At 41.5% G+C, this 25,602-nt stretch overlaps 1 protein-coding gene across 1 annotated transcript in view; it reads right to left on the reverse strand.

Annotated features, from left to right (window-relative positions):
- Positions 1 to 6,354: 6,354 nt before the first annotated feature.
- The window catches only part of LOC145407768 (uncharacterized), a 37,242-nt gene continuing 17,994 nt past the window's right edge, over positions 6,355 to 25,602 (reverse strand). Inside the window, exons 2-4 of the mRNA XM_080278639.1 lie at positions 9,019 to 9,113; positions 7,500 to 7,633; positions 6,355 to 6,722 (exon numbers count right to left, since the gene is read on the reverse strand). Of these exons, the coding sequence (XP_080134765.1) occupies positions 6,467 to 6,722; positions 7,500 to 7,633; positions 9,019 to 9,113 (485 nt within the window). The 3' untranslated portion in view covers positions 6,355 to 6,466. The remainder of the gene's footprint in view (positions 6,723 to 7,499; positions 7,634 to 9,018; positions 9,114 to 25,602) is intronic.

Genomic DNA, 25,602 nt, shown 5'->3' on the forward strand with positions numbered 1-25,602 from the left:
CACACACACACACACACACACACACACCACACCCCATAAATCAGGGTTAACCATCAATGGCGCTGTGTCGGCCACGAGAGCCATGACTAACACACAACTCATACATAAATACATACATAAATACGCACATACCAGCGATAATACACACGCACTTAGGTATACATACATGAAAGAAATATTATGTGTGTACAGATTTACGGACACACTGGAATATGTACGTTCACACATAATTACATCCATCCATACATAAAACTTACATACATACATACGCACATGAGTAATCACAGGAATACGCGTCCAAAAAGCCATACACACACACACACACACACACACACACACACACACACACACACACACACACACACACACACACACGAGAGAGAGAGAGAGAGAGAGAGAGAGAGAGAGAGAGAGAGAGAGAGATCGTACTAGAATCATTAACAACTCCAGATTCTAACCCCATCACCACGAGTGCCTTCTTAACCCTTCAGGACCAGGATGCCCTGTTATATTTTACCATTTTTACCTTGAGACGATTTTAATTAGGTGTGGGAATTACCTGTCGTAGTGAAGAGGGTCGAAATAATCTCTCTCTCTCTCTCTCTCTCTCGTTGTTATCGTCCTCTTGCATCATTTATCACATATCATACTCATATGTCTCCCTTTATCACTTACTTCATTAATTCTTGTTATTTTTCCTTCTGGCTTGCCTCACACATGCCTTAATATTTTGTTCCTTTATCATCATATTTGCCTCATTTACTGCATTACATTATTTCCTGTCTTCCTACTTTTTTCATTAATCTGTTGCTTTTTCTCCGTTTGCCTCACTTACCTCATCATATATATATATATATATATATATATATATATATATATATATATATATATCTTTCATTTTTTATTCATTTACCCTGTGTTATTCTGTATATATATATATATATATATATATATATAGCTTTCATTTTTGAATTATTTACCCTGTGTTATTCTGTCCTATTAGCTTTCTGTTTTCTTCCTTGACTTCATTAATTTTCTTCCTTATTTTCGTATTTGCCTCATTTACCTCATTCATTTGCTGTTCTGTCTTCCTGTTTCCTTCATTTACTTCATTATTTTATGCCTCTATTTTTCTTCCTTGACTTCTTTAACTTTCTTCATTATATTCGTATTGGCCTTATTTACCTCATAATTTTGCTGGTTTATCCCCTTATTTCCTCATTTACTTCATTCATATGCTCATTTATCGTCCAGTTTGCATCATTAATCTCGTTTTCATACGCGGCTATTTCCCTCTTTATCAGTTAATTAATCAACTTTCTATTTGTTACCCTCCTGCTTGTCTCGTATATTTGGTTCGGCTTGTATCAGTTACGTAAATTATTATACTTTTGTGATATTTCCGTTTTTTGTTTTACATCATTATTTTCTTCCCTCTCTTGCATATTGTTTTATTTTGGTCGTAGTTATTCCCACCCTAGCATCTCTCCTCATCCCTCATTAATACCACTTGATTACTATACTCCTTTTACTTTATCTGGGCCTAATTTATCCATCTCCGTCATGAAAGCTGAGTTATAATAATACACTGCATAACAATAAAATACGATGCTAGTCACGAAGAAGTGCTAAGAAAAGGAGGCTGAGTGATAGTATTGTCTACTTCTACCATTGAGCTATGTGACGTAAACTGCAAAAAGACAAAATTCTGGGCCAAGTTTGGGTGAAAAGAGTATAGTTTTTACTGTAAAGCTTTCATCACCGTTTACTTCATTAATATTCGTCTCTGTTTTTTTCCTGATTTTTTTTTCTTGATTCATTCTCATTTTAGCCCTGTCACGGTCGCTCCAACTCTACCATTTCATTTTATCTAGACGATTTATTCAGGTGAGGAATGGTAGAGGCTGGGATTTTAATATACAGTATTCCAGTTTTCCTCACCTACATTTATTTTTTTGGATTTTGATATTTTCCATTTTCCGTCACACATATATATATATTTCTGGATTACTTCCAGTTTTCATCCTGTAATAATATTTTTTTGGATTTTAATATTTTCCAATTTTCATCACCTACAGTTTTTTTTTTTTTTTTAAATAACTTCCAATTGTCATAACTTATACATTTTTTTTTTTTTATTTCAGTATATTCCAATTTTCACCACTTTTACAATTTCCTCCCCTCGACTGCAGTATTTTCTTTCATGATATCCTCGGTGATAATTTTTCTCGACTTAATTGCCTCTATAATGCATAGATTTTCTTAAGGCACAGTTGCAAATGTGTGTGTGTGTGTGTGTGTGTGTGTGTGTGTGTGTGTGTGTGTGTGTGTGTGTGTGTGTGTGTGTGTGTGTGTGTGTGTGTGTGTGTGTGTGTGTGTGTGTGTGTGTGTGTGTGTGTGTGTGTGTGTGTGTGTGTATCAGCAATTCTGAACCAATGAGCCAATGTCCCCCCCAAAAAAAAAAAAAATAAATAAATAAATAAATAAACAACTCTTGATTAGTATCAATTAATTTTTTTTAGATCTTAACGTGTTCCATCAGATCCCATAAACTGTAAACCAACTATTGACTGGAACTGTACTTTTGTAATTATTTTGTAGCCTTCATCAGTTTATCATTTTAAATATTGATAAAAGTACACTGCTATGACTGCCCGAAGCTGAATGGTATATGGGAAAAAAAATTATCATCATTATCTTCTCTTTCTTCTTCATCGTCCTCGTCCTCGTCCTTTTCCTCCTCCTGCTCATCGTCATCATCATCATCCTCATCCTCCTCATCATCATCATCATCCATTTCCTCCTCCTCCTTGTCATTATCATCATCATCATCATCATCATCATCATCACCATCATCATCATCATCCATTTCCTCCTCCTCCTTGTCATTATCATCATCATCATCATCATCATCATCATCATCATCATCATCATTATCATCCATTTCCTCCTCCTCCTCGTCATCATCATCGTCATCATCATAATCATAAACATCTTCTTTACTATAATCATCACACAAATAATGAACTTATATATACAGAAAAGGATAATTGCAAAACACACCCATTTACATTGTCATCTCTTTTATTTACACCACACAACGAAGACACTGAAAACACGGCATGACCCTATTTACAAATCATTTACAAACGGCCCTCCAGCTCATTTACTAGTATGTATTATCTATTCGTTTTTTTACATAATTTACACGAGAGGTAACATAGATAGATAAATAGATAGACAGATAGATAGATAGATATACAGACAGACAGACAGAGAAACAGACATAGACAGACAGATAGATAGTTAGACTGGATAGACAGATAGCTAGACAAATGGATAGATTGATCAATATCTAGATAGATTCGCTGATAAGTAGATAGATGGACAGGCAGACAGATAGATACTGTATATATATAGATAGACAGATAGATAAATTAACTGATACGCAGATAAATAAGTAGACAGAGAGACAGATAAATAGAGGGATTTGTAGATAGATATACGGGAACGAACCGTTTACTTACACCCAAATACACACACACGCCTCTACTGCACAACCCGGAATATGTGCAGTGTGAGCATGTGTGTGTGTGTGGGGGGGGGGTATATGCATAGTGACAGATTATTAAGTGATATTTATAGTGATACAGTGAGAATAGTTACAGTAAGAATAGGTACAGTGAAGAAAGTGGAAGTAAGGATGGTTACAGAGAAGGATAGAGGATTACAGTGAGGGCTTGTTTTATCACTGTATTTTATTTACAGTGCTAGGTTTGGTTATGTTGCAGTGAAATTACAGATATCCCAGTCATGTTACAGTGAATTACAGTGACGTCCAGTCGTGTCACAGTAGAACAGGAGAGTGAGAAGGGGACAGTAAGATTTTGTAACGTAGTGTAGAATGAGCATTACATTGAGAAGATTACAGTGAAGTATATTACAGTAGGATTTAAAAATACAGTGACAGGATGACAGTGAGAATGAGAGCATAACACAGAAGACGAGAGAACAGTGAGAGGGTTACACTGAAGTATATTAGAGATCATACTGTAAAAGTACAGTGAAAGGGTTAGATTGAGGAGAGAGAGAGAGAGAGAGAGAGAGAGAGAGAGAGTTAGAGTACTACTGATAATGATAATACAGTGAAAAAAAATAGTGATAACCAGCTAATATTACAGTGAAGGCAGAGTGTACAGAGAGAGAGAGGGTTAGAGTAGTACTGTACTGGAAGATCAATCATGGTACACCTTAGGAACAACTCTATTACCTGTGTTCGTGGCGGCCGGTGTGTTCAGGTGGGACTAATTAAGGTGGGTTAATTATTGGACAGGTAGGTTGATATAATTAGCCTGCAGGTGTGCGGCTAACTAAGGAAATAATTGAGTGGTTGAACTGAATAGGATGGGGTAAATAGATAGACTGAATTAAATCGATTGGATGGGCTAATTATTTGACAGGATTGGGAGTAATTAGGTACCGTAAGTTAGGTAATTACACGTCATGTGTGGAGGTAATTAAATATATTGAGCTAATTAGTCGACAATTGTGAAGCTAATTAGATAGGATGGGTAAATTATTGACAGAGGTAGGGCTGGTTAGGTAAACTGGGCTAATTACTTTAAAGGTGTGGGGCTATTTAGGTAAATTAGACTAATTGTTTTACAGGTGTGGGGCTGATTAAGTAGACGAGAAATTACTGACAGTTGTAGGGCTAATTAGGTAGGCTGCTCTAATTACATGACAGCTGTGGGCTAAGTAGATAGGTTGGGCTAATTATTTGATAGGTGTGGGGCTAATATAGGTGGATTGGGTTAATTATTTGGCAGATAGGTTGGATTAATTAGTAGACTGATAATTTGATGAACAGGTAGGTTAGGATAATTATACGGGATGGTTGTAAATGGTACTCTAACAGAAACTCACATGGCAGTATAAATATTGTGTGTTGTGGGGAGTGCTCAGTCGGCTGGTGTGGGCGTGACTGTGGCAGTGGGAGTAGATGAAAAAATGATGCAGGACAGATACTGGTAACAAGAACCGTCCCCACCACACACGAGATATCGCCCGGTGTAGTGGAAGTGTAGCGTTATATATGGACCACCCTCTAAAGCTATAATAATAATAATAATAATAATAATAATAATAATAATAATAATAAAACTAATGACGGGATATTCCAGTTTGCTTTATTTATCATTCAGTTTATCAAGGGCTTTTTGGGTTCCGTCTTCAATCTTACATATCTATAGATCTTGGAAAATGGTGGACACACCGGCACGCCACACGATCACAAGTTAGTTTACAAAATATCTGATCCTAATGACTTGACGAGATAATATCAAATGTGACTTGCGGGGATTTACTTACACCTGTGGGGGTTGGTAGTGGGGTTAGGAAGGGGATGGGGGTGACACTGACTTGGTGGAGGTACTGGGGGAATGAGGGATTTGAGGGGAACACTGACCAACACAATGGGGAATGAGTGGGGGAATATGGGGGGCATGAAGCCATTTGATTTATTTACCATAATAGAGATAAATAATTACACTGTTTAATACGTGAGCTGTACAAAATGCAATGGTGTACTGGCGAGACTGAGTGTGCTTCCCACCGCAGTCACTCACCGCACCATTTTCTTTTTCTTTTATTGTCCCGACAGTCCACTAGGAGCTTGAGATTGGGGAATGGGGATGGGGAAGCCATGAGAGAAGGAAGATAACTGTTTCCGAAGACAATGATTTTGAAGACAATGTTCCCAAATACAGCATAACCTGTTGCACCAACGTTTTCAGACACTTCCACAGACAACGCTTAAACCATAAAATTTTCAATCCAGTAACGTTTCTAAACATATTTTCCACATACTGTGTTTATACAAAACGATGTTTTGCACATATAACCTCTCCATCTACGAGTACTTTTCTAGAGATGACTTTTCCACGACAGCGTTTCTACAGACAAATGTTGCTAAAGGCAACATTTCTAAAGACAACTCTTGCAAAGATCACTTTTCCTTAGGCTGATTTTGAAGACAATGGTTCCGGAGCCTGTTTGGCCTCTTAATGTCCGAACGAAGTGTTGACCATTGGTTATTCATATTTTCTTAAAAACTGAGGTACCGTTACAGATGCCTTGTCGCAAGTTTTATTTTGGCCTAATCATTAGAATGCTTCAGTGGGAGTGACGAAACTTATTATGCACATGGGTTCATTCCATAAGGAGTGACTGGAAGTTTTCGACCATGTAATACCACCAAAGGAAGTAGGTTGGTCATCACCTCTTATAAGTACTGGACTAAGGCAGCCTAACCTCGGACCCCTACATCTCGACTGGGGTAATGCTGTGCTCAGCAACGGGGCCAGGGTAGAGCGAGGGAAGAGTAGGAAGTGGATGAGGAGGTAGCAGCAACGTCAGGCAGCATGAGGCGGGTTAGCGGTGGACTGTAAGGTGGGGATGATCACCTTCAGGAGCACGTAGGTGACACGACAGGGGTGCTGCTGTAGGGGTCCTGGTCGGGGGCGGTGGGTGTGGGCGTGGGCTTGTTCCTCTCCGCCCACGGCTTGATGTTCTCAAGAGCGCAGAGGGAGGCGTTGGAGTTGTAGAGTGGGGTGGTGGGGGGGTCAGTGAGGAGCCCCTTGGATAAAGCCTCCGCCTGTAGTGACATCATGAGTCGATTGGTGGCCTGTCTCTCTGCCTCTCGCTCTTCCGCAGCCTGTCGTCTGTGGGAGAGAGTAAGGAGAGGTTCAGGGTTAGTTCGAGAAAGCTGTCTGCAGTATAGAAGGACAGGTTAGATAGGGAGAGGTGTGATGTGGAAAGCCAAGGGTTAGATAGGGAGAGTTATAATATAGGCGTATCGGTCGCTATTTGTAATCTTGTTAGTTCGCATGTGAGAGTGGTCAAGAGAGGTCAAAGGTTAGACAGGGAAAGTTATAATGTGAAATATTTTTTTTTTTTTTTTTTTTTTTTTTTTTTTTTACGGCTGTATGCTCGAAAATCACTTCGCGAAGGTGCGGGGTATCAGCATGAATATATTGTTAGTACTCAGTTTCCCGTTCGTGTTTTGCTATACAGGACCGTGATATTAAAATGCTGATGCTGTGTTTGTTATGAGGACAATAATATTCATCGAAAATACATTTTTTTTTTTTTAAGGTACATGGGCATAATTCATCTATCTTTCTTATCCCCAGTTATCAAGATGGAAACAGAAAAATAGCTAGAAATATAACATGCAGACAGTGTAACACGAACTGCGATGTGGAAGAAGTCGAAGTACAATAAATAAGGAAGTAAATAAGGAAGATGATGACGATGTGCTAACGACAGTAATGGCGACAGCAGTGATGATGATGATGATGATGATGATATGGATTACGTTGATGGCAAAAAAGACGCAGCTGTTACCACTGATGATTATAATGATGATAGTGAAAATGAACTCCATAGCAAAAAAAAAAAAAAAAAAAAAAAAAAAATAATAATAATAATAATCTCACCTCCACTTTGTCCTACGATTCTGGAACCACGTCTTGACCTGGGCATCGGTCATGTTGAGTTGTTTGGCCAGCTGCGCCCGTTCACTAGACGCCAGGTACTTCTGCTTGTTGAACCGCTTCTCCAGTTCGTTCACCTGGTGGGGGAGAAGAAGGTGGGTTAGGTTAGGTTAGATTAAGTTAGAGATGGAGCAAATTTAAGGTAGCTTAGATTAGGTTAGGGAGGGAACAAATTTAAGTTAGATTAGGTTAGGCTAGGTTAGGAAGAGGTTAATTTAGGTTAGGTTAATTTTTTTTAGGTTAGATTTCGCTGTTAGGTTACGTTACATGAAAATGGATTAGATTAGGTTATATTAAATCTGACTAGATGAAATCAGGCTAGGTTGTTAGGTTCGTATTGGATCAGGGTAAGAGTTAGATGTGGGAGTGAAGGAAGAATGAGAAGAAGGGGTTAAATGAGGGATAGAGCAAGGGGTAGAGAGATTTATGTCCTGTCACATTTTCCTCATCAACTATTCTCCATCACTTCCTTCTTGTCATATCTCTTGTGTCCCCTGAATTAGTCCCGATGAAGCTTCCGTCATATTCTCCCAGTCATTTCCTCATGTTCTCTAAATTCCCTCTGTCATGTTCTTTCTGTAAAATTCTTCCACTCAGTTACCCCAACTTAAATTTCTACCATTCAATATCCCCATCAAACTCTCCTTAATAAATTCCATCCGCATCCCTGGAATTCGTCCGCTGACATCATTTCTCCAGTTCTTTGTCAGCTACTCTGTCAAGCTCGTTGCGTGAACACCTCTGTCAATTTCTTCCCCTCTTGTGTGCCAGCCAGATTCCCTACTATGTGTACGCCAAATCCCCCTCCTTGTACCCGTCAAATCCCCATACCCATGCCCGCCTAATTACCCTTCCTGTGGCCGCCATATCTCTCCCCGTGTGCCCACCAAATCCCCCTCCCATGTGCCCACAAAATCCCCCTTCTTGTACCCATCAAATCCCCCTCCTGTATGCTCTACAAATTCCTTGTCTGCCCGTCAAATCCCTTATGTGCCCGTCAAATCCCCTATGTGGCCACCAGATCCCCTGTGTCCGTTAAATCCCCTTCCCTGTGTCCGCCAATCCTATGAGTGGCCACCGGATCCCATATGTGGCCACCAAATCCCCCTCCCTTTGTCCGCCAAATTCTGTAGCCTATGTGCCCTCTAAATCCCTTATGTGCCCGCCAAATCCCCTATGTGCACACCAAATCCCCCATCATGTGGCCGGCTAATCCCCTTCCTTGTGCCTGTCAAATCCCCCTCGTGTGTGCCCGTCATATCTCGTGTGTCCTCGCCAAATCCTCCTCTCCGTGCTCGCCAAATATTCTATGTTTCCGCCAAATCCTCCTCCTGCGCCCACCAAATCCCCCATGTCCTCGCTAAATTCCCCTTCTTGTGCCAGTCAAATCCCCCTCCGTGTGTCCCCGCCAAATCACTTATGTCCCCGCCAAATCCCTCTCCCATGCCCGCTGTCAACGGACCTGTACTCTGGTGAATGAGGTGCGTGGCTTCTTGCGCTTGGGTGGGGTTCGAGACTGGTAAGGATGGCCGATGCGACGGGACAGCGGGAACGGACCTGCAGAGGGAGAGAAGAGAAACGAGTTAGTCCCACTTTCTCTAATTCTGTTATCCAGGGAGAGAAGAGAATCAGGGCAGTTAGTCACGTCGTTTTGTTAATTTTTTCTAGGGAGAGTAGAGAAAGGCGTTAGTATAGACAGGTATTTTTATTTATTTATTTATTTTTTTTTTAAGGGAGGGAAGAGAAGCGGGTTAGTTATATATTTTATTCTGTTATCATGTGGGTCTGTCATATTACCCTGATTAATGTATAAGCTTTTATCGTCGATTCTCTTATGTGTACGAGTACTAGAAAATCTCTTGTAAAAAGTGTCCATTAATCATAACAAATTTCTTAAAATAAAACCGTAGAAAAACATAGTCTCTCTCTCTCTCTCTCTCTCTCTCTCTCTCTCTCTCTCTCTCTCAGAACATATATCTAAAACAATTGAAATCTCATCTACCCAACAATACACATCAGAGCGCCCTCTCCACATACATAACAATCCAAAGCCAAGCGAGTATAAGAAACCTCTATTCATATATCACCCCAAATGACACTCCCGACACATTCTTTGAGCAGACTGAAGCACTGAAGCCACAAATCACATATGTTTTGCTCCCTCGTATATCAGGGAGGTATATCAGGTCCGTTCCACAGGGCTGAGATGACAGAGAACGCGGCAATATTTTTACTCTCTCTCTCTCTCTCTCTCTCTCTCTCCGTTTACGCATGGGTGGGTTTTGTCTGTGGGGTGAGGACAGAATTTTGAAGGTTTGGATAATGAGTGAATGGAGACGTGCCCCATTTTAGCTTGGGACGCAGATGATAGTTCCCTTTTTATACTATTCCAGTATTGGTAGCCAGCGTTGTATTGGTTAGCATTTACAACTCGCAACTTGAGAACCCTAGTTCAGTTCTAGGGCCGGTAAGAGTTTTGGAAGCAGTTTATTTCCTCTTGCCCCCGAGGGTCCTCAACGTTATATCGACTGTTGTGAGTCATATTCTAATGTAAGATATGGACTTAGCATATAGTGAATGCCTTAGCATACCCTCGAGCTGTTAATAAACATTCATCTAACTATTCTTCCCCTCCTGTTTGGAATCCTATCCATCTCAGCTAAGTTGGGTTGACTAATGATGACAGTTTGGTCTGTCGTCTCCTACCATTAACATGTACAGTATTGTAATTTACGTAGCTGGAGGAGTTCCCTTTGAACAATTTTAGCACGAAGGACCTACAGTGGTTTACTCCTGTTCAACGATACCGCTATGGTTTGCACGTTCAGTCATTTTAACCACAATTGCATCATGGCAGATGAGAGAACACTGATGTGCCTGGTGTGAGTGCGAATTGTAGAGGAGCCGCGAGATTTATTAATGCCATTATCGATCATGCCAGTTCAGATAGCGGTCTGGTCACACTTCGGTTTATATGGACTTAATACTCAAATCTGGCCGGAAGGTGCAGAGGATGAGAATTTGCTATATGAATAGAAATGGAATTTGTCGCGGGATAAAGTTACAAATAGCTGTGAACAAAAGGTTAGCGTATAGACAATAGGAAGGTTAGAAATAAAATGAAAAACAAAGGAAACGCTCACTGGTTCTTCCCCTTATCCCTCCTTTATTATTAATTCAAGTCCAACCGCGGCACGCCGTCACAACCACCACGCTAGAGTGCCAAGGAAACCGCCTCGAAATATTCCCCTTTACACGGAACTTCCCCTCTTACGGTGCCTTCATAATCAGGGCAAGACAGTGGCGGTCCTGGGTTGCCATTTTGTGGGTCTAAAAGTGGAGATAATACGTGATCCGGGCCTCCATTGTGTCGCTGGCTCACCCTTGCACGCGATCTGAAAATGTGGCAACGTTGCGCCGCGCTTTGTTTACAGTCTACATAGGAGGAGGATCAGAGGATTTGTGTTCGATTCGGGCGGTGAGCTGCGTTTAATTCGTCCGGGATTAAAATATAAAAAACTGTGAAAATATATACGTCAACCGTTCCTTAGATTTTTGTATATTTTTTTTTGATCGCACCGCCTCGCCCCTAGGCCGGACAAACCCCGGGACAAACAAGGCAATAAGCACAGCAGACCGTATACTCAGGTACATCTGGCGAGTCGGTTATGGCAGCAATACACCGTCGAACCAGCCCTGCGGAGGAATATTGAATGGTATATCTCTTCTTGCCTTTCTTTTATTAGCTTGTATCACCAACGACGCGAAGATTATTATGCCTCACGAATATAGCCCTAAATCAGTCAAGTAATCTGGCAGAAATGCAGAGTGGAATAGAAAACGGAATGCAGTTGTAGCATGAGGCAGCGTCTGGCATCCGACCGCAAGAAGTCCAGACCCCATATTTTACTTAGCCGGCGATGTCAGATCTTTGCAGGTTTCCCACAATCATCCGCCATCTCTCAAAGTTCCCTCACGCTCATTAGATCCCCAGTATGACTGCTTATACGTACATATAAGTTTACCAAAGTGCCATTACAGCAAGCGATGAGTAAGAGGGAACTGGAATACGGCGAATCTGAGCGAAATTAGGCCTGAGTTTGCGGGCGGGGAGGAGTCCGGTGAACGAAACTATACGGGCAGCGTGCTATTAGAGGTTTGATTTCCTGTGAATATGATTGTCCTTGCGAGGGGCCATTTTATCGAGTCACCCTGTTGTAATGCCGGCTAATGGAGTCCTGGCGGGCCCGTGTTTCCCAGGATAGCGAGGGAAAGGTGAGGGTGTTTTGCGTGGCGTGTTGCTGAGGACGCATTCAGTAGAGGAGGAATTATTTAGAAGAAATATTAATCTCTTTAATGCGGTGGTTTCTTCTTGCTACTTCCAGACGTTTCTACTCGGCATTTGGGATACCTCTTGTAGTGAAGCAGTATGTAAAGGTTATCACTGTCCCCTCTGGTTCGAAGTATCTCCAGACTTGAATAAAAGAGAATACACTAATACTATAAAAAATGTCATCGGACTGCAGAGATGAATATTTTTTGGCTGAGGAAAAACAATCATGATGATGAAGAGCGCGAACAGATTTGTATATTTCGATGTTTGATGTGCATCATGACTTGAAAAATGTTTGCTCGTAGTGCACTTTGTAGTTGTGACTGGCAAGCTCATACTGCATTATGTATTGTTTGATTCCACCCCCCCCCCTCCCGAATGAATGTTAACAAACTTAGTTGTTCCGTTGTATGATATGCAGCCAAATAGTATGGTTGTCAAACCGATTACTGTAACTAGATTTATCGGTCTGACGTGTACCTCGTGAATATAAACAGGCTAAATTATTCTTTGCTCTCGTAATTTCATGCCTTTGATACACCCTCTGTGCGTGGACTCGAGGAGCTGATGGAGCAAGGGTTAGCGCGCCGCAGCACCCAACTAGAGGAATTAGAGTTCGATTCACGGACCGGTCAGACTCTTTGATAAAGTTTAATCTGTCCATGTCTCTGTTCATCCGGCAGTACAGTTTGGGGACCTGAATATAAGATCGACTACTGCACATTGTATTCAAGGGGAAGACTGGCACTTCGAAAAAATATTGTCTGCCTTAATGACCTGCTTGTAGTCGAGAGAGGTAGTAAGTTAAAGCCTTTTACACTTTATGAGTTCTGATGGCGAAGTTTTACTGGTTGTATTTGGTGTTTGAGTCACCTGAGTGCGCATGCCCAAGTAAGTTTCCTCAGTCTTCTTGCTTGATACTCTGGCAGACGAATTAATTGGCTTCGTGTATCCACCAGGGGACAGGAAGAGCGTCGTATCATTCTCAGTTACAACCACCGAGTTATTTTTTTTATACCCTTTGATTACTCTCATACCTTACCAACCCTTTCCCCTCTCCCCACGCACGGCCTTCTTCCCTGTTCCGACCCCCTCCATACCCCCTTACTCTTCCTTGACTTTTTCCTTTCGCCCTTCCCTTCCCTTCCCTTACATTCCCTTACCATCCTTACACACTCTCTTACCCCCTAGCCCCTTCCCTTATTTTGCTCTCTTATTCCTCTTCCTCCTCCCCTGCTGTCCCCTTTCACTCCCTTCCCCTCCCTCACACCCTTCTTTCTCCCTACCCCTTCCTTTTTTTGCCCCCTAAATTCCTTCGTATTTTTCCCTTACTTTCCTCCTTCCACCCTTACCCTCCCAAACTCCCCTCTTCCCACATTATTCCCCCTACCCTTCCCACCATCCCTTCCCTTTTCCATTCGTACCTTCCCCTTCCTTCCCCTCCTACTTTTCCTCTCCCTTACCCTCCTATCATCCCCCCCCCTCATCCTCTCGAATCATCCCTCCCCTTTCCCCTCCTACCTTCACTTTCCTTCCCCTTCTACCTTCACTTTCCTTCCCTTTCTACCTTCCACCCTTCCCCTCTTACCTTCACTCTCCTTCCCCTCTTACATACCCCCCTTCCCATCCTACCTTCACTCTCCTTCCCCTCCTACCTTCCCTTCTCCTCCCCTCCTGTCTTCCCCTTTCCCCTCCAATCTTCCCTTCCCTTCCCCTCCTACCTCCCCTTCCCCTTCCCCCCGTGCCTTCCCTCCCCCTCCTACCTCCCCTTCCCCTTCCCCCCGTGCCTTCCCTCCCCCTCCCTTCCTTCCCTCGGTTTATAATGAGACTCCAGGGTTTTATGGAGAACAGGCGTGATGACCAGACCTAAAAAAATAGAAAATAAAGAATAGAGAATGAAGACACCTGTTGTTTAGGGGGGTTGGCTTGCGTCTGCTGTTGTTTTGATGTCAGGTTATTTATTACCGGTATTTGTATGGTAACGAAGACTTGTTTTTAATTTGAGGTGTTGATGGTGCGGTTTTTGTATAGTAACTCGAATATAATAATAATAATAATAATAATAGCAGTAGTAGTAGTGGTAGTAGTAGCAGTAGTAGTAGTGGTGGTAGTAGTAGCAGTAGTAGTAGTGGTAGTAGTTGCAGTAGTAGTAGTGGTAGTAGTAGCAGTAGTAACTTCGTAAACTGTCATTTACTATGTATTTGCAGAGGAACAAAGATAACTCTTCATCATCACATCATCATCATTATTTCGTAGTGAAGAGGTTAAAGCAGTCTCCTTGAATCCCTTCAAGTACTGTTACATTTTTGTATCATTCTTGCTGTCGCCAGACGACTGTATTCAACCTGAGGAATACCAATAGAAATGGAGAGAGAGAGAGAGAGAGAGAGAGAGAGAGAGAGAGAGAGGTATCATCTCAAAAAAAAAAAAGAAAAAAAAATCGAAAACCGTTCTAGAGTTTATCGGAAACGCTTCAAATTTCAATATGCAATTCATATTATTATCTTCGCAATGACACGGGTGGACTGGACATTTTTCTATATTCTATTTTGACGCTAGCTATTTGGCGTGATGGCGTGTCATTTGGCGGCGTTTTGGCGTTGAAGGCGTATCATTTGGAGTTTTCCTGTTGTTTCGTGCTATGCTTCCGTCTGAATATTTTTTTTTTCCGTCCTATTATTCGTCATACATTCTTACTTTTATTTGTCTAGGTATTTTTGGCCCGCATCGCTCTTACTCTTCCATTTTTCCGTGCATTCAACTCATTGCTCTTATTCTATTTTTTTTTCTTGTTTTTTTGTATTCTTATTGTCTGCTCATGGCGTTGTTGTTTTTCCTTTGTTCCTTATCTCCCTCATTGGCCATTCTGTTGTTATTATTATTATTCTTTTCTTAATTTATCTCATAGTTCGTACTGTTATTATGCAATTATTATTATTATTATTATTATTATTATTATTATTATCATCATCATCATTGGTATGCTAACTGTCCTTCACTGTTCTTATTGTTATCCTTTTCCACTTTAGTTATTTTTTCCCCTTTCCGTCTCCGATAATCCATGTTTCTCTTTTCCTCCTCTCTCTCCGCCTCATTGTCACCCTTTTCCTCCTTCGCAGGTTCGCGTCTTCCTGTTTAATTTCTCTCACTCTCCCTTGATTTGAGTCCTCAGTAACTTGGCCAACATTTTCTCAACGTCGGTTTCTGTCCTTTTTGTCTGATCGAGTTGTCGTAGCTTCGATTTGCACTCCTGTATCCCTCATTTCACATTTTTCTGTCTCGGGAGCATCGCCACTCCAATCAGCATTCTGTATCTGTTCGCATTTTTTTATTTGTCTTCGTCCCCTAAAATAGTATCATCTTCGGCACGTACTGTTTGTCTCCCCGTCCTCACCCAGCTTCCTTTTGCCATTCACGTTATCTCCACTTTGGGTATATCACTGTCTCCGCACCATCTCCAGTTCGGTTCGCATTCCACATCTCCGCATTTTTTATATCTCCATCCGCACTACCTCTGCGGCGCGCGGTACTTATCTCTCCGTTCACACACCTCTCTCCTGTCTGCCACAGTCCCTTTAGGTCCCCCAGGGCCCGGCTCAGCACCTCCTCAAGGCCCACCATTTACCAGCTAACAAGACGGTGGTATAATGACGGGGTGAAGGCGGCCGTCGCATCTCGTAAGGGTCCCTCTCTCGCACCAGACCTCCCAATTCACGCCGCGCGGAATACGTAAGTGAGGCTTCGAAACCGTTGTGGACTTATACGAAACGAGGCTCTAAAAGTTCCGTATTCGTGTTGTTGGAAGGCGTAAGTGTGGGTGTCTCGGAGATGTAAGTATGGGTGTAGGTAGGTAAAGGTGGCAAGCTCGTGGAATACATAAGTGAGGCTTCGAACCACAGGGAGGAAATAGACGAAACGAGACCTTAAAAGTATCGTATTTTTGTTTTTGTTGAAGTGTAAGTGTGGGTGTCTGAAAGTGTAAGTGTGGGTGTGGGTAATGGGGAAGGTTTACACATTTCCCACTTCACAGCTCACGGAATGCCAAAGTGGGGCTTTGAAACAGGGGTCGATGTATGCGGAACAAGGCTCAAAAATTACTTATTCGTGTCGTTGGAAGGTGCTAATGTGACCGTAAATTGTGACAGGATCGCGGAGTTCGTGACAGATTTCGAAACCGGCAAAGATTTACAAGAAACGAGACACTAGAAGCTCCGCATTTGTGTTGCTGGAAGGTATGATTGTCTGTGAATTTAGGGATTGGGTGTAGGTAAATGAAGGCGATACACGCTCAGCTCATTAATTAAGCTTCGAACCTGGGAAGATTATGCAAATCAAGTCTTTAAAAGGTTTACTTTCGTGTTGTAAGGGAGTGAAGATTGTGGATGTAAATGTGTGGGTGTGTGGGAGGTGTAAGTGTAGGTGTTGGTGGCAGGGGGGCGTTCAGATGTCAGGGTAAATAGACGGAGATGCGAAGGAAGGTTATATTTATGGAAGAATTATACCAGTGGACTGAAACTGTGTACAAGTTATGATATATATATGTATAGCAGACAAAAATATTCTCTCGGTGCTTAACATATAGAAATAGGACGAAGGGTTTTGAAATACTGTAGTGCATAATGTTTTACGTTAAAAATCATACTATATTGTCTGTCATTTATCAAAATAATATTGCATTCAGACTTAATTTTGAGCTACACAGACAAATTATCTTGTGGTAGGAAGAATATAATATATAAAAAAAGTCATCATACTTAAGCGTTTACGTGTTCCAGTACAGGTGGAAAGAAAGGATAGATTTCACGCAGAGGTGTATTAGAGATATAAATGATAAACGCTCAAGCCAAAGTGTGATGTGAGGATGGAGTTAGAGGTAAGAATTAATGAAAGAGCAGGTAAAAGAAAGTTCAGGAATCATAATGAAAAACAGACATAAAGGAGAGGTAAGGTACAGATATATATTAGAAAGATACAGATAAAAAAGTGGAAATAAAGGAAGGAGTAGGTGAAGGCTTAACTGAAATTGTCGTGTGGCTGTAATAAGAGTTAAAATATGGAAATTACATCCTGCCTTACAATGAACCACAAAAAAAATGCAGGTTCACAGCAAAGTCCAAGAATTGCCAGTCATATTCATTACAAGCCGTACTTTAGTGAAATCACGAGTCGTATCAACGCTGCAACTTCAAACGCCACATTTAGAACTCCTGTGAAACTCCCAAAACGCTAGGCAAACTCACGCCATCAAGCACTGTACGCTAGCAAGTAACGCACCGCCCCTGTCTCCCCCTCAGTGCGTCATGCCAGACATCGATACTAAACATACGCTTTCCACGTTAACACCGGCATTTATCAAGTTGCTAGGCTTCTATCCCGACCCATTTTTCACCTGAACGTCGATAGCGCTAGAAATTCGCAAGGGTATAGTGGTTATTAATATTCCCCTCTCGCTGAGTCCATGTTTCAGTTCTGGCGGGGTGAGATACGAGGCTGTTCGTTACGTTCAGGGGAAGTGTATGAATGCAATTTGGTCGACGAATGTGGTGGGAAATACCACCTTTTGTTCATGACTGCCTTCCGTATAAGTATTATTATTAGTATTATAGTATTTAACTTTATTTTTTCAAGTTACTACCCTATATTTCAAAGCTGAAAACTATGCCAGCTTAAGATATGGGAGTTGTTCATCACTTTTAGGGAAAGTGTACGAAAACAATTTGGATGGCGGATACAATGGGAAATACACATTTTATTCACGACTTACTCCCGTACTAGTGGTATTATTAGTATTATTGCTGTTACTTAATTTTTCTTAAGGGTTGTTTTATTACTTAATTTTTCTTAAGGGTTAATTTTTATTCCTGAGATCAATGAAGACTGATGTATGGCGAATTAGATGCGGGGACTGTTGTATGGCGAATTAGATGCGGGGACTGTTTATCGAAGGAGGCGTGTGTTTAAGCGGGTTGGTTGACGGATGCTATAAGTAACGCCATATGCTCGTGACTGGCCGATGTAATGGTGGTACAAGGTTCAGTGCAATTATCTCAACTATTTCAGTTATTTTTATTACTACTACATTAGCTGTTTGTCATCATTTGTGTGTGTGTGTGTGTGTGTATGTGTGTGTGTGTGTGTGTGTGTGTGTGTGTGTTTGTGTGTCAAGGCGGCTTTGATGGCGAATAGGGTGGGAGACAACCTTTGCATAGTCAATTACACTTTTTCTTCACGACTGTTTGCTGTGTCGTTTCAGTACACGGGCGTATTTTTTCTAGTTAGTTCCTAGGCCCGTGTTTTCGTCGGCTAAGAAAGCTCGCTAACACCTTTTCCTAAGCGATTTATTTAGTTTAATATACCTTACTGTCCTCGCTTGTGTTATATATTCTTCTGATGTCGCTATACTCTGCACAAATAACGTACAAAGTTATATTAGCCAACCATGTCCATAAATAAATCGCCAAGGAAGAGGTGCTAGGGAGGCTCCGTGCACGATGAGAATACGTGCGCCAGTGTCATTACTCCGCCTCGCAAAGACCGGTTGTGATGATGAGGTTGGGAAACAGGAAAGAAACTCCAGTAATTGTTTCAGTTCAATGCCGTGTTTTTGGTTATATTTATTATTATTATTTTTTTTGTAATTAGGGAAGACTTTGTTTTGTTGGGGATATTTGAAATTTCAGACATTCGGTAAGTTATCAGTCATACGGTGTAGATTTTCTTTTATTATCTTTATTTATTTTTTTTTTTGGTCAGTTAGTGTTACAGAATCATGGTCACCTTTATCGCCTTCACTACGATGACACCTGGATTTTGTCTCACTATTACCAGCAGCTTTTATCCGTCCTAAGAGAGCCCTGGTATTGAAGACAGTATTATAACCGCTCCTGCTCGAAATCTTTCCTAAGCTGAATAAAATCGAAAATAATATAACTGGTGAAGGGGTTAGGACGGTGTAGGGAGGCGGGGTGGGTGGGAGGGTGGGTGGTGTTGCATTCTTTCATGACTGGCTGTAATGGTAATCGTTTTTATTTTGTATTAGTTTTTGCGTCATTTAATTATTGAGTTTCGGATGTATCACTATTACAGCAGAGTTCTCTCTCTCTCTCACTCTCTCTCTCTCTCTCTCTCTCTCTCTCAGTCTCTCTCTCTCTCTCTCTCTCTCTCTCTTTTCATGCTATCGCTATTACTGTGGGGGGGAATGCATTTTTACTGATATTGCCGCAAATTGATCATTATTTTGGACACTAAAACCTATAGCTGTAAATGTCACAGGGAGCTATGTCATTCTGAAAGGGAGTGTACGAAAGCAAAAGGCAATGGATGAAAGAAAAAAAAAAACTAGATGACAGATGGGAAGCTCAACACACCTCGCCTTCACAACAAATATTAGTCATTCCATTGTTACTGCTTTAGCGCAATTAGTTTTATTACGGCGATCAGCATTTTCACTTTGATCTAATGATTGCACTATTCATCATCATTTGTTGAATTATACGGTGCTGTAAATTATCTCGTTCTTTAATTCGGTAATATATCCACCTAGGCAATAATTTCATGCTCTTTTTTTCGTGTTTGGGTGACATTTTTTTTTTTTTATTAACTTGGAGGGGTTAGATATAGCTTTAATTAACCTTTTCCCAAATAGCGATCCTTCTGAGTTAAATGTAATCGTCATTTGATGGAAAGAATGAGGTTTAAAAATGACGGCATCGTACTGAGAGGGTGAACCATGTCGACCTCATTATATTATTCCGTTTGTTGTTACGAGACGATGGCAGTTAGTTTAATTAGTGTTTCAGTTTAATATCCTAACGACTCTCCTCTTCATCCCTATCAGCTGAAGTATACTGTATTATAGATCTTGTTCTGTAATTCGCTATTGTATCCGACTGTGACAGTAGCCTTGGTCCTCTGAAAATAATACATCTCATTACTTCAAGTGCGGTGACGTGATTTTCGTATATTATCGTCACTTTCATTATGTAAATTGTGTGTATGTCTGTCTCCACCACTGCCTGTCTGTCTCTCTATCTGTCTATCAGTTTCTCCATCTGTCTAGCTGTCTATCCATCTGTCTACCTACGTACCTACCTACCTGCCTATCTATTTATATTTGTCTGCAGTAAAAAAAGACAAAAATATACAGAAATATATATTGTATTAGCTTATTCTTCCTCCGCTTTCCCGCCAGGTGAGAATTCCGGACAGGTGTGATGAAAGGACCTACATCACGCCACAGCACACCTCACCTTCCCTCACACCCGCTCTGCTCCGAGATGCGTATGTACTCTTTGTGTTCTCTGGTGTTATATTCTCTCCTACCACAAGCTTACGTATCCATCCCTCATGTTCTGCGTTCCCGTGTTCTCTTTTATATGACAGGCGTGTGTATTCAGTCATCTGTTTTCTGGTATATCACTAGTTATGTACCCACCCCTTACGTTCTGCGTTCTCGTGTTCTTACATATACGCTAAGTGTACGTGTTCAGTGCTCTGTTCTCTTTTATGGTCAGCTTACGCACCTACCCCTGGTATTTTCTGTTATTTCATATCGCCTAGTTTTCTCTTAATACTTGGAGGAATAATATAAATCATTTACCTAGTTACTTGTCACTGTCCGTAATTGTATCTTTCAAAATAGTGCGACTCTTTTCCTTCCCACTTAGCCTAACAAATCAGAAACACGTGTTCTGTTATCTGAGTGCTCGTAAAACACTCACTCCCCGTCGTTTCGCCAGGTTCGTGTTGTTTATTGCTCTCATTTAACATTTAGCATAACGAATCACACGCGTATATTGCTATCTGACTCCATGTAAAGCCATTCGTCGGGACTCTGTTAAATCTTTCCTGCTGTTTCATCTCCATAATTTCATTCATGTTTCCCTTAATTTTTATTTTCATGTGACATTTTATTATTCTCATTTAGCACTTAGGATGATAAACCACAAATGTATATTGCTATCTGACCCCTTATATTCCGAGTGGCAGTAATCCCACACTCTGCATGTTTGTGTTCTTTAGTATTCTCATGAAGCAATTAACATAAAGAAAAACGCGTGTAATGTTATCTGAAGCCCTCTTAAGAGCATTCCTCAGGGCATTGCTTAAATCACCCCCCAATTTCAGCAACGGTATGTTCGTGTTATATATCACCATCATTTACCACTTTATTGTTCTCATCTGTCAATTATTATAACAGATAACTTGTATTGTGTTATCTGACCCATCGTAAAACCATCCCCTGGAGCCCACTTCTTCACTTCCCACAAATTCCTTTCGTGTTCCTGGCTTTATTATCCTCATTAAACACTTAGCATAACAACCACACGTGTATTTTATCGTCTGCACTACTCCAGCCCCGCACTCTCCGCAGTTTCGTCCGCGTTCGTGCCTAAGATGACCGATTTGCGCATTAGCGTGGTCGTAAAATCCGCTCGTAAAGTTATGAGAGGGGACATGTGGGAGTAATGGGTGCGCAGATCTGGGGGAGGAGAAATTGTGCGCAGATGTGGGGGAGGAGTAGGTGTTGTGCGAAGACCTTGGGGAGAAGAAGGCTTTGTGCACAGCCTGGGGTGGGGGTCAGGGGTAGGGGAGGGGAGGATTTTGTGCGCAGCCTGGTCCTGGGGCGCAGATGGGAGGGAGTAAACAAGGGAGGGAAACTGAGCATTGTTTAGATGCTTGCAGTTTGAGATGCGCTTTTTTTTTTTTTTTTTTTGTGATAAATGGATTAGATAAGTGCATGCGAATGTGTGGCTTGTTTCACTTGGCACTCTGTCGGTAGTTCTCTAACTTTTGTGCTTTTCTCTTGCGGTTTCTGGATCTTTCTCTCTTCCTGTGTATAGAAGGAAATGAGGTTGGGATGATTGATAATCCAAACAGAGAGAACCAAAGGGTGGAAAATATATATATATATATATATATATATATATATATATATATATATATATATATATATATATATATATATATATATATATATATATATATTGTCCTTTCCAAAGTCAAGCAAGAGAGGGAGCCAAAAGTCAAAACTCAATAAGTCTGACGCAGCCTGAAACGATGTCTAATTAACTTTTGTAGTGGTGTGGATTTGCAAAAGTAGTGTGACTTGTATATCAGATGATGTATAGCGAATAATGCAGTTCTAGAGCGATTACTTCAGAATGTGCTAACCTCTGTGCTGCTATATGACGAAGTCAATATATAATTAAGGTTTGTGCAATTTGCGTGGGACCAAAACAGAAACTGACTTTTGTGCTGTTCTATAGCTGTGTATTTAAGTATAATTATCCTTTGTGCTGACTTGCAACGATAAATACAAATTGTAATGAATATTGTTGCAGGTTGCGTGGAGCCGAATACGATAATTTAGCTTCTAAATAATAATCTCTACAGTGATTTTTACAGATAAGTAGCGGTGTCTTGAAAGATCTAACAACGGTGACGTCAGAATCTAACCAACTTTGTGCACATAATGTGAGCAAGTGAGGTCAATACAGTAACATCAATAGAGTAAAATAAACTCACCCAGCATTAAGGCGGCTGTTGAAAGAAATGAAACGAATAAGTTTCTTAAGTCAGGAATCATTATTAAGCTTTTAGGTTTTGCATATATATATATATATGTATCTGAAATCGATGAAGCATAAGTAAGCAAAGTGGTATTTTGTTCGTTGAACTAAACACGTGATTGTGTTGTTTGGAGTGACTGAAAAAAAGAAAAGAAAAAAAAAAAACGAACTGTTTAGGAAGCAGTCAATTCTTTGGCATAAAACAACATTGAAGAACAAAATAGGAGAACTGAAATAACAATACATTTAATAAAAACTAAAAACATTCCTTGTTATAATGCATAGATTATTCGGTATAGTATAATTTATAAAACAGCACAGTATGAATTGGCAAGAAAGGATTTAGTTTTCACAGCATTCCTCGCCTTTCGAAAACACCAGTAGAACAAAAATGCTCACAAAGCACTGAATAAGCAGAGCGACATTTAATTTAACGTGGTCCGCAAGCGAGTTCGTAATAATGAGAGGCTAAAATAACACAGTTTGAATGGGCAGGAGGGCATGTAATTTTTCATTGCATGTAAATAACCAAAGAGGATTTTTTGAAGTAAGTTTCCATGAGTAAAAAAAGAAATTCACAACATAGCACACACGAACACAGATACATTCATACATTACACAAGACAGCTTTCATAAACAATAATAAAAATAAACGAGGCAAAAATAACTGATGAATAATGCATTTTTTAGTTATTTTGCCACGGTTTTTGTAATTTAGGCGAAAATAATCAATAATGCATGAGTACGCGGAGCAACATTAGGGTTTTCGAAATACGCAACTTTGGTAATAGGATACAGAGCGTGAAGAAGTAGAGAAGGAATTACTGAAGTCATTATACGAATCTTGTAAGTAATATATAAAAGTTGCCCGTCCATCTCACACCATTCATCCGTCCTTCCATCTATCCATTCAGGTATTCATTTATACAATCAGATATTCATCCATCTTCCATTCACTCATTCATCCGTCCATCCATCCATCATCCAACATCTGTCCATCCGTAGCTCATCTGCCTGTCCAAATCCTGTTACTCTGTCTATCAGCCTGTGTATCTGTCAGTATCTGTCCATCCATCCATTCATGCATCCATCCATTTGTTCTTAATCCCATTCCAAATACTCTGTCAGTCCATCTCCGTGTCAGTCTGTCTTTCTTCCTATGTGTCTGTCTACATTCATCCATCCATCCATCCGTCCATCCATCCATCCATCCATCCGTCCATCCATCCATCCATCCAACCATCCACCTGACCATCCACTCATCCCCCGCCAGGGTCAGGTAGCGTGTGAGAACTAGCCATGGAGTGCCGATAGTGCACTAATGAGGCGCTAATTGCCCTGGCCTCTGCTAATGGCTGCTAATTGCCTCATTGTCTCGTAATTAGGGAAGGCAGGACCAGTCGCAGGCCTGTGGGGAGGTGGGGAGAGGAATGAGGAGGGGGTGGGTGGGGGAGAGAGAGAGGGAACAAGGAGGGAGGGAGTGGGGGAGGGGAGGGAAGGTCAGGGTGTAGGTAGGGATGGATGGATGGATGGATGGGAGGAGGTAGGAGACAAGATTAGAGGGTGAGAGGGAGGAGAAGGGAGGTAGGGGGTGTAGATAGGGAGGGAAGGAGAGAGTGTAAGGAGGAAGGGAAGAAGCCAAGGAGGGAGAGTGTAACTAGGGAGGTTGGGAGACAGGGGACGGAATGTGGGAGGAAGGAAGGGAATGAGGCAGGAAGGGAAGGGAGAGAGTGTAAGGAGGGAGGAGAGGAAATAAGAGAGATAAGAAGGAAAGGGAGGAAAGGAGGGAATATAGCTAGGAGTAAGAATGTAGGGAGGAAAGGTAGGCTGGGATGAAGAGAGGAAGGGGGGAAATGGCAAGAAGGGACAGAAAGGGATGGTGAAGGGAGTTACGAGGAGAGGAAGTAGGTAAGCAGTTAGATTGGTAGGAAAGGAGGGAGAGAGAAAGGGAGGAGGAATGAAAGGGGAGAGAGAGAGAGAGAGAGAGAGAGAAATACGAAGACAGGTGAGGAAGCAAGAATGTTAGGGAGAAGCAAAGATAAAAAGTGGGAGGAGGAGAGAGAGTGAGGGAAGAAAACAGGGGAGGGAGGGAGAAAGATAGGGGAGGAGGGGTAGATGGAGGGAGAACAGGGAGGGATGGAGATTAAACATATGTGAGGGAGGGAGTGAGAAGAGGAGGGAGAGAGGGTGGCGGGTAGGGGATGAATGGATGGATGGATAGATAAATGAATGAATGCTTGTATGAATGAATGATTCGTGAGATGAATATATAGATGGACCGAGGCAGGCTGGTATGGTATATAGGGGAGAAAAGATAGGGGAGGAAGCGGAGAAGGCAGGAAGGAGGTACTTAGGCAGGTAGGTAGGTAAGTAGGCAGACAGGCAGGTAGGCAGGTAGGTAGGTAGGTAGGTTGGTGGGAATACAAGTAGGCAAGTATGAAATTTATGAAGTAGGGATGAAAGACAGGAAGTGTTAAAGAGTAAGGATTAGTTCGTAGGTAGGTAGGTAGGTGTAAATAGGTAGGTAGGTAGGTAGGAAGGCAAGTGGGAAATTTATAAAGTGGGAATGACAGACTGGAGGGGCACTAAAGAGTAGGGATAGGTTGGTAGGCAACTGGTAGGTAGGTTAGGTAGGCAGGTAGGCAATTTATGAGACTGGAATGAGGGATAGAAGGGTGTTAAATTGTCGGTAGGTAGGCAGGTAGGTGGGTAGGCAGGCAGGCAGGTAGGCAGGTAGGAAATTTATGAGGTGGGAAAGAGGGATAGGAAGTGTGTTATAATGTAGGAATTGGTAGGGAGGAAAGGGGGGGGGAGTAGGAAGATGGGATGGTAAGCAAACAGGCATTTCCTCTCTTTCTCCCTCTCTCTCTTTCTTTCCTCTTCTTCTCCTCTCTGTTTTCTCTTCCTGTCTCTCTCTTCTTTCCACTTCTACCACAGTTCTTCCCCTCCCTCCCCTCCTCCCAATCTCTTCATCATCACTATATCTTGTTCTCTCTCCACTTATTTTCACTCTATGTTTCTTACGTTCTCTCTTTCCCTATTATCCTCTATCTCCTTTCCTCCATTTCTGCCCCTTTTTCTTTTCCCTTTAACATCTCCTCTTTCTATTTCTTCCCCTCTCCCTTTCCCTCTGTAACATCTC

Source organism: Coenobita brevimanus, chromosome 74 (genome assembly GCF_032717465.1).
Source record: "Coenobita brevimanus isolate Jiangsu-jjx chromosome 74, ASM3271746v2, whole genome shotgun sequence".
Lineage (NCBI taxonomy): Eukaryota > Metazoa > Arthropoda > Malacostraca > Decapoda > Coenobitidae > Coenobita > Coenobita brevimanus.